The 9,841-nt window shown below is 62.3% G+C and overlaps 2 protein-coding genes across 2 annotated transcripts; one reads left to right on the top strand and one right to left on the bottom strand.

Annotated features, from left to right (window-relative positions):
* Positions 1 to 494: 494 nt before the first annotated feature.
* BXZ73DRAFT_61874 (uncharacterized protein) lies at positions 495 to 1,724 on the top strand (the record flags this gene model as incomplete). Its single annotated transcript, XM_048021726.1, has 5 exons — positions 495 to 804; positions 855 to 1,066; positions 1,128 to 1,320; positions 1,380 to 1,454; positions 1,504 to 1,724. Coding segments are annotated over 5 exons (1,011 nt in total), but the record flags the coding sequence as incomplete, so codon positions are not given.
* A 6,064-nt stretch (positions 1,725 to 7,788) lies between these two features.
* BXZ73DRAFT_85294 (uncharacterized protein) lies at positions 7,789 to 8,882 on the bottom strand (the record flags this gene model as incomplete). Its single annotated transcript, XM_048024012.1, has 4 exons — positions 7,789 to 7,859; positions 7,912 to 8,719; positions 8,756 to 8,809; positions 8,868 to 8,882. The coding sequence occupies 4 exons, from the start codon at positions 8,880 to 8,882 to the stop codon at positions 7,789 to 7,791; spliced, it is 948 nt and encodes a 315-aa protein (XP_047870559.1).
* Between the last annotated feature and the right edge of the window lie 959 nt (positions 8,883 to 9,841).

Genomic DNA, 9,841 nt, shown 5'->3' with positions numbered 1-9,841 from the left:
CTTCATTCCCCCTGAGGAAGCCATTGGGGGGGACCGTCCGTTCCCTGTCGACCTCGGCCCAAGGGCTGAGCGGATTCTCGTGGAGCTCAACCCGGACAGCTCCGAGCTCATGATCATGCTACAGGTTTTTGCTGGTGCGTCCTCGCGCAAGGAGTTCGCGTACGACGGCTCCAAGTACAACGGCTGGGATGGGCTACGGCTAGAGCGTCTGTATGACGCCATCATGTATCCATCCGATAACGATGAGTAACCAATGGATCAACATTTTTTGCTAACTCCATCACGTGTTCCAGTCAACACACTCGGGCGGTGTTTTTCTCACTCCGCCCTGGGTCTCTCCCAGCAACCAGCCTCTTCGCTCCCACACCCCCGCTTCTATTCCCGCCCTCCCTGCGCTTCCCCCTTCCCGCTGCCGGCATGGCACGCGCCAGAGCAGACGCCCCCCGTCAAACAACCATAGCGGCATCGAGAAGTTACCTAAGGGTGCGCGCAAGATGGGAAAGCGACGCGTCAAAACACCATGGTCCTCGCACCGACGAACACGCCCGAAGCTTTCTTATGCGGAGAAGAAAGCAATTCGTGAGAAGTCTCGGCTCTACAAGAGCGCGCTCAGCGACCGGCTTGACACTATCCGCGATGAGGTTTGGGACCACGCCGTCGCGCTCCACGAGGAGCTGGGTAAGCACAGCGCGGCATGGTACTACCGACTCATTCTTCATCAGAGCAACTCCCGTTTCAAGGAGCCGCGAGCGCTGTCGCTTTGGAATGCGTTCGTCAGCAAGGAGCTTCGCCGGCACAACAAAGGTATGTTATGCATTGTCACCGTTGTTTCATAAATAACGCGCACCTGTCAGAAATGAACACGAACGACGTTGTGTCGTCTGAGTTCATCAAGAACCTCGCCGAACGCTGGCACACGATGTCGGAGCAAGACCGGGAAGACATGTGCCGCGATACGGTCGAAGAATTGACTGAGCGGCGTGAGGAGCGTGGGCGCGCTGTCCCCAACCTCCCCATCGCAAACTTCAATGATGCGCGCGCAACCTTGATAAGGGTCGTCCAAGAGGTGCGTCGCCCAGTTCCCTCCTACCCCATGTCCTCCTCGCTTATGGCCACCCGCGCTGCAGCTCGATGATCTCCACGAGCGCACTGGCGCGGAGGTTCTGCTCATCGCGTGCCGTGGCGAGCGAGCCAACTACCTCAAGCCCTGGGTCTACCGGACCAGCGCGCGCATCGAGGAGTTTATTGAGCTGCTCACTGGCGCGACGTTGGGCACTCTGTCCTCGCGCATTGAAGCATGGTGCCTCACGGGACTTAATGGTACGTACATACAACACACGGTGGCTTCTTCAAGTGCTTATTGTGGTGTGGTTATGCAGGGTTGACGAAGAAGCACAAGAATACCGTCCTGGAGCTCAAGTCCAAGGTCGGTGCTCTAATCCTGGAGAAGCTTCGTAAGTCCCTGCCCTCTCGTGTTTTTCACTCGCTAACTGGTGTACTTAGAGTCGACGTCGACCCGGGGGAAACCCTCTGCAATGTCGTACAGTGACTTCCCCAAAAGAATTACCTACAAGCTTGGCGTCGTCCTCGAGAACTGGCCGCTGGAGTCATTCCAGGCCCCCGGCCGTTTCAACTCCCTCAAATTCCTCAACACGCTTCGCTCAGCCTGGGAGAACGACATCGCACGCTTCCGGTCACTCACCAAAGAGGAGCTCGCGGCCTGGCGTCAGGCTTATGACGCTGGTCTGAACCCAGTCGCTGTGACATTCAATGCAGACACTATCGCCTCCCTCCAGCGGCCAGTTTCCAACCCCGAGCCCACGATGTCTTCGCGTGCGGCCACTCCGACACCTGCGCCCACGCCCACACCCGCGCCCGCGTCGTCCGCATCGTCCTCCACCATGCCCGCGTCGTCCCCCACCTTCACCGCGCCCTCGTCCCCTGCACCCACGCCCACACCCACGCTCTCGTCGCCCGCGCCCGCACCCTCGTCGCCCATACCCACACTCTCATTGCCCACGCCCGCGCCCTTGTCGCCCCTGTCCACGCCCTCGTCACCCGCACCCACGCCCTCGTCGCCCTTGCCTGCGTCCGCGTCTTCTGCTACGCCCGCGCCACCCTCACCCGTGCCCGTGTCTTCCGCTACGCCTGCGCCGCCCTTACCCGTGCCCGCGTCTTCCACTCCGCCTGCGTCTTCCGCTACGCCCACGCTGCCCTCACCCACGCCCACATTCTCTGCTGGGACCGCGTTCACCTTCGTTTTCCAGGCCACGCCAACGCCCATGCCCTCGGCGCCTCCTCTACCTGGCATGCCCACCGCCGAACCCCTCGGCGCCGTCCCCGACCCTTTTAACCATGTCGCGGGTGGCGTTCAGAGCGCGCTCCTCCCGCAGAAGGTGCCCCGTAAGCCCCGCAAGGATAAGGGTATCCCGAGGGGTCCCAATGCTCGGACTCTTGCGCGCCGGGCTGCCCAGGCCGGCCAGAATGAGAACACGGCTTGAGTGGCGGGGTCTCTATGATACTCTATGTACAATCTCATGTCGTATGTCTTAGTGGATACACGTACACTGTATCGATGTCAATGAACATGTGTGCCGACTCGTTCCCATCATCATGCCTGAAATATAGCACCATCAAAAGAGCTTTGATGGCAGACATAGAAGCTGCTGGTACACTGTGTCTACTAGTATACAGCACTCCCTGCAGGTGTTGGTAAGGTCTTCATGATATACATCCTTTGGTTTGACATCTCAATGTGAGGCAGCATCGGAGGAAAGTCCTTTTTCTCGATGGCCTTGACTGCCATCAAAAGGAGGCGTTGAGTCTGAGGCGCCGGCGCCGGCAGCCTCGCGCTGATGGCGCGGACCTCGCGCTGATGGCGCGGGCCTCGCGCGCTGCATCAACCGTTGCCGCGGTGCCTGTCCACGCGGCGCCCGCGCCATCAGAGTTCTGCCCGCCGCCCAGGCGTTGAGTATGCTGACATAAGGTCCCGCCCTCCCCATATGCGGGGGCGGCGGGCAGTGGCGGGGGGCAGTGGGCGGTGGAGGCATCACAGAGCACGGCTCAGAAGGGCGAGTTATGTATATAGATGCGCATTAGTAATACAAGTACATACAAAAAAGAACGGCGTGAATCGGGGGAGGGGAACAGGAGGGAGAGCGCGAACAGCGAGCTCGTCGTCGGGGACGGCGAGCAGGGGGGAGAGGGCGGCCATCAAAGGCGGGCGGCACGGCGGAAGGCGGTGACCAGGCGGCCATCAGGGGGCGCGGCGCGGGATCCGTTCACGTGCATCGGAGAAGCGCGGAGGAGGGCTGGGCCGGGCCCTCGGGGACGTCGGGGAAGGGGGGCGGGGGACTTGGGCATGCGCCCCGTTCTAATGTTTCCCAACAAGGTATCTTGATCGTTTTCCGTAGAGGCTCTACGGTTTGCAGGCTTAGAGCCGTTCGCAGTTACCGGAAAGGGAATCACCCCGGGGGGGTGATCACAGATCAATTGATTGTGATAACGTGAGGTACAGGTGGAGTGAGGACGACTGACTTCAGCGTTGACCCGATCGAGCTGCGGAGCGAGTCAGGAAGGCCGATGAAGAACAGGTAGTCGTGCTCTTTCTGTTCGAGGAGACTCTCTTCAACCAACGTCCCGCTGTACTTCATGAACGAGAGGCGGTATTCGCTGAGGGCTTCCTCCGAGTCGACGGTTTGATTCTTCCGGCTCTTGGCTGCGAACGACCGGAGACGTTGAGGTGGGTACCGCGTGGCAGAGTCGCGAAAACGGAAGATAGAGAACAGGAGAGCTTTGGCCGCTGCCCAGTCGGTCCCCTTGAAGGCGGGCTCGCCGGCAAGACGGTTGCGGATGTCCGACTCACAGTACGAGAGTACACACTTGGGGAGGTCTTCGCGCTTCGCACCGACACTGTCTGCGATGGTTTCCAGCTCGAAAAGGAAGTCCTTGACGTTGCGGCCTTTGAACCGGGGGGCGGTTTTGGCGCGGGGCGGGGGCATCTTCGTCGCAGGTGTAGACATGCTTGGTTGCGTGCGCAGCGGAGGTGGCGTATGAGTTCGAGTCGGCGATGAGGAAGTTGGCGAACGGGTTAAGGGCGATAGCGGGGGAGGAGAGAGAGGAGTCGATGCGCGCAACACTCTCTGGCGAGCAGTTGAAGTATCCTCCGCGCGTGCTTGATTCGTTCGGTTCTCCGGACGTGTGCTCAATCGCTGTGGTGCGCCTCGGCTGTTCGGCGGTAATGGCAGCGGTGGAGTTGGTTTGGCGGCGAGTCGTGACGATCGTCGGCCCGGGGCCGTCGGGATGTTCAAGTTTGATCTTACCGCGCTCGCCCGTGTTGTGGGCCTGGTATTTGCAGGCGCGAATGTTCCCCGTTCTACTGAAGGGTTGCCGCTTGAGCTCGCCAAAGGCATGTTGACTAAGTGTTGGAGTAGAACGAGTCCGGACGGGGACGAGAGAGACGAGGTTGCCCCCCTGCGGTGGTCACCAATTGTGGGGATCCCTTCGCGTAGTCTTCAGACCCTGTAGAAATGTTCGCGTTGAACGCGACTAGACTGAGCGCGACGGACGCGCGTTGGCTGATACGACGGATAAACGGAAAGACGGATACGACGGATACGACGGTTACACGGGCACGGATAAGACGGATGCGCAGGGGAGAACGGGCAGCGGACACGACAGAAACCGAGTGAGTGTGGGGGAAAGGAACTGACATTCTTCGTGTGTGCGTGCTACTTTTATACATGTGCAGGTACTACTTCTTCACCAAGTGTGCTCGGTGACTTCTGGCCGCTCGGACGACACGTGACCGTGTTCTGTCGCGCACGCGCGTGCTTCAGAGTGCCCGCGCGCGCGGGACTCCTACACCGAGGCAGAGAGAGGGGCGAGACAGGTGAGGTGAAGTGGGCAAGGTGGGCGCAAGGGCGGACGACGTGGATAACGCGAGGTAGGAGGGTGGACGGCGCCATGGCGGACGACGCGAAGAGCGGAGGGTGCAAGGGTGGACGGCGCCAGGAGCGCGAGGTGGACGAGGAAAGGGCGACGCGGGGCGACGAGGGGGCGAGACGGGCCGGGGCGAGGTGGCGAGGTGGACAAGCGCGACGCGGATGAGCGAGAGAGCGCGAGACGGCCAAGGCGTAGTTGGCACGGCCGGAACCTGGTAGGGGGAGGCAATGCGCAGAGCAGTGGGGGCGGGGGGAACTCACCAGAGGAGATCGGGGCCGCGGGAGCCCACCGCGACCCCACAGAACGGCCGCGCGCGCGAGATGACGCGAGGGGGGCGACGGTGAGACGGTCAAGGGCGCAGCGGGAGACGCGGGGGCGACCGAAGGCGGCGCAGACGAGGGCGGCGCGGAGGCGAGGGTGAGTGAGGGTGTGGTGGACGACTCGGGGCAGCGAGCGCCGTGGGCGACGCGGGGCTTATGGGCTTGTGGGCTTGTGGGGCGAGGGCGATGGTGACGCGGGCGAGGGATGAGGCGGCGAGGGCGTGGTGGAGAGGAGGGCGCGGGCGCGAGGTCGGAGGGCGCGGGCGCGAGGTCGGGGGAGCGCGGAGGACGTGGAGGGTGGAGGGCGCGAGGTCGGAGGAGAGCGCGGACGGAACCTGGAAGGGGGAGGCGACGCGGGGAGCATAGGGGGCGGTGAGGACTCACCAAATGAGATCGGGGTCGCGGGAGCTCACCGCGGCCCCATGAAGACCCCCCCCCCCCCCCCCCCCCCCCCCATGCCTGAGAACAGCCTCGCGCGCGCGCGCGCGATGTCGCTGCGTGGACGGAGGGAGTGCGTGAGGGGCTGGAGGGAGAGGAGGACGGGCGAGAACGCGCGCGAGACGCCACGTTCGAATCCGAACATAGCCCGATCGGGACGGATTCCCGCATCCAGACGCCAGACGCGGGCGCCAAACGCTCTCGAAGTGAACATAGGCCATGTTTTGTCTATTACTCGGTCAATTCTTGGCCAAATCACACAAGAATAATATCGTTAGAAAGATGCTTCAAATGGCTATCGAACAGCATAGGGTTTGTAGTACGTAAATACAAATATGAGCTATCACTCAAGAATCTGCGGATAATCCGTGGATCGAGCCGTAGATCCGCCAAATTTCAGCACCCTCGATCCGGAGCCGCCCGGCTCATGATCCCCGGCTCACGGCTCCGGATAATCGGCTCATGATCCGCCAAGTGAGCTGGACCTGCAAACAGCCTTACCGCAGAGCTATGGCGCAGAGGGACATCGAGCACGACGATCGGGCCCCCCGAAGCCAGCCACGCCGTAAGAAAGGCACGGGTGAACCAGCACTTGACTCCTGTCTTACGGTTTATGTACGTGGCATGCGCGGCCAAATGCGGCGCGCAACAGAATCCATTCGCTCAGCTCCCTGCATTCCACAACAGAAGCGTCCGGCTGGCAGGGGGGGCCGAGCGAGATCGATCGCTATCTTGCGGCGTCTACCAGAGTACACGCTGACGATCCCCTCCAGTTGGTGGTGGGAATCGCCGCCGTGAAGGTGTATCCCCATCTCTCACGCACGGCGCTCTCTTACCTTACGATCCCTGGTGTGTGGTTACATCGTGGTGTCTCGAACCTCTGGCGGCTCGCTTACGGTCGAGGGTGCTCCCACAGTCGACGTTGAACGCATTTTCAGCAAAGGGGGCGGACACGTCCGCGACGGTTTGTCTGCCACCCGTCTATCCGGGCGCTTCGAGCTCGGACTCGTTCGAGACACCGACCTCTCGGGTCGCCCTTCGAGATGACGCGTCGGACGATCTGGAGGGTGGTTGGGAGCTCGTCGTCGTTGCGGCCACGTGCTGGTGCTGATGCAGTAAGAGTGGGACGACACTCGCTACCCTCGTCGAACCCTCGACCCTCGAGCGCCCTGGTGACCCTCTACGAAAAAACCCTGACCCTCGTATACGAGGGTCGTGACCCCCCCCCCCCCCCCCCCCCCCCCGAGGGTAGGGGGTCAGGGTAAGCGTCGGGAGACCCGGGGGTCACCCCCTGCTACGCGCCAGCCCCCCGTGCCGCCGTGTCGCGCAGAAACGCCGAGGCGCGATCTCTCTCTCGCCTGCGTCTGTGTGGACGACGACGCGCGCCAGGTTCAGGGAGGCGCCCCCAAAAGTTGGCCCCTCTCTACCGGCGACTCCCCGGTTTCTCGACTCGAACCCCCCCGACTCTGGGCGCTCGGTCGGTCGTACGCCGCCCACGCGGGCTTCTGCCTCCGCGAAGCCGGCGGGAGCCCGGAACCCCTCTGAGCAGGCACGAGGGGAAAGAGCGAAGACCGTGAGACGGGATCCCACGAGTCCCCCCCCCCCTCCCCCCCCCGGGCGCTTATTTGAGCGCCCGCGTCGGCGTCTCTCGCCACGGAAGAAGAAGGGCGGGGGGGACGCGTGAATCGCGGCAGCCGACGGAGAGAGAGAGACGCGGTGGGCTCGCGCGCGCGAGGGGGGGGAACCCCTCGTGGTCGTGGACGCCGCCGCTCCTGAACCGTCGAGGGCCGTCGCGCGCGGCGACCTGCGGGACGCGCGTGGGAAGCGCGCGCGCGCGCCGAGGGCGGCGGCGAGCGACGGCACGCGCGCTTTTCCCACGGGGCGGCTAAGGCTCCCAAAGAGAGAGAGACGCAGAGAGCGCCGCGCCTCTAAAGGACGCGCGCGCGCGGGGGGGGACCGCGGTCCACGAAGGCCCGGACCACGTTCGGAGGAGGGTCACGGAGGGTCACGCCGGGACGGCGGGGGACGGGACGTGCGCGCGCGCGCGCGACCCCCCGCGGAGCGCTGCGCGCGCCGGTCCCTAGCCCTAGGTCTGAACGCGGATGTGCTGCGTGATGTTCCGCGCGAGGTGACGACGCGCCCGATCCGTGAGCTTCCCTGCGCCAGCCGTCAGCCAAAGTCACCCTGACAGCTACCCACCCATGCTCACCAGAGTGATAAAACTTGCACCTCCAGAACCTCATGTGCTCGATCCGGTCTTCCGTGGCCGCGATCTCCCGCTTCAGGTCCGCGATCGGCTCATGCTCCGGGAGCTGGGGCAGCGTCGTCTGCCCTTCCTCGGTCAGACCGACAGAGATCTCGAGCTCCTTCAGCCGGCGGATCTGCGCCTTGAGGATCGCGGCGTCCTTCTTCTGGCGATCCAGCAGTGCGTGCAGCCGATGGTTTCCCGCGAGCAAGAGGTGCGAGAAGCTCTTGCCCTGCTCGCTCAACTTGACGAGCGGAAAGCTCGCCGGATCGTCCGCGGTCTTCGCCAAGACGGTGTTCTCGTCGAGATGCTCCGGGTAGATCTCGAAGATCAACATGCGGGTGGGGTCGTCGTCCAAGACCCCCTCGAGAACGAGGTTCTCAGCGATGTTGCCGACGTGGACCATGTTCAGCGCGCGGTTGTTCGTCGACCCCGACGTCCACAGCATCTTCTCCTGGCTGCAGAAGTCGACTCGCCCGAACCCGAGGAAGGCGTTGTCGGCCTCGGCCTGCTGTGCGGAGTCCGACTCCTGCTTCGCGTCAGTCTGGCTGGACCCGGTCTTCGTCGCGCTCGCTACGCTCGTGCTCGGCGTTTGCGACAGCTGCAACATGCGACCGGCCGCCTCGACGTCGACCTCGTCCTTCATCTTCTTTGCTCGAGACGGCCCCTTGTCGGCCTTGGGCTCCTTGGGCTCCTTGCGCTGCTTGGGCTCGCTCGCCTCCTTGCGCGTCCGCTTCTTCGTCCCACTTCCCGACGCTGTTGAGGCGCCATCCTATGCAAGAGACCGGCCGTCAAATTGACGACTCACCAATATCACCACGCGTCCGCTCGGGCTCACCTCGGACTCGGCCACTTGTTGTTTCTGCAGCAGTCGTAAATCAGTACGCAGTGTGTCAACAGACGGCCGGCCTTGTACGCACCTTCTTGGGGGGCATTTTTTGGTGTTATTTGGGAGTGATGGAAGAAATGAAGATATAGAGAAATCAAACCAGAATTGTGGGGTGCTTCTCGGTGTCCAGAGATGACGGGGAGAGGCGGAGAGACGTGTGTTCGCGGACGCGTCACCTATGGTGCATCCATCGATCATCTCCGGGACGATGCACAGGAATGGTATTGCCAAAAAGAGGAGATCTTCGATGCGCAATATTGCGCCACACGACGCGGAAGCTCCATTGACAGGGAGTTCTTCATGTGCGCGACGGATCGCGCTCATTGGAGGCCACTTGATGGCACGTGAGGTGATGGGCACATTGGAACTCACCCGCGCGATGGTTCGTGCACATTGGAACTCACCCGCGCGAAGGTTCGTGCACATTGGAACTCACCCGCGCGAAGGTTCGTGCACATTGGAACCCACCCGCGCGATGGTTCGTGAGCATTGTAAGCTGTCATATTACCGTTAATCCTCCGCCGCAGAAACAGACGGTGTGCTGTCCAAATCAGTACCCGAGCTTGCGCCAACTACGAAGCACTCTACCATCCCGCAGACAACACACGTCCCTCTTTTCTCGTAACAGGTCCGTGCGCAATTCCACATACTGCCGTTCCTTCTCCCACTCTCCACATACATAAGCCCATCTCCACTCCCCGAACAGCATTCCTTTCTTTCCTTCACACCTCTACCACCCATGTCCGCTCAGTTCTTGAATTACGCCGCCTGCGACATCGACGTCACATGCGTTGTCAGAACCGTACGTACTGTCAGATTATAATAATGATCTCACCCCGTCACGAGGCACTCATATTCTCCTCGTAGTCCGATCTCGTCGCGCAAACCGCCACCATCAATCAATCATGGCCCTTTCCCGACCCAATCCTACTTGACCTCTCCGACTTGGATGAGGTGAGTTCTCACATCACTCGTCATCCTCTCTTTGCCCCACCAACTAACGTC

This window comes from Epithele typhae (genome assembly GCF_022376455.1).
Source record: "Epithele typhae strain CBS 203.58 chromosome Unknown BXZ73scaffold_474, whole genome shotgun sequence".
NCBI lineage: Eukaryota > Fungi > Basidiomycota > Agaricomycetes > Polyporales > Epitheliaceae > Epithele > Epithele typhae.
Note: the sequence above shows the minus strand (reverse complement) of the source record. Positions and strands in the feature narration are given on the sequence as shown.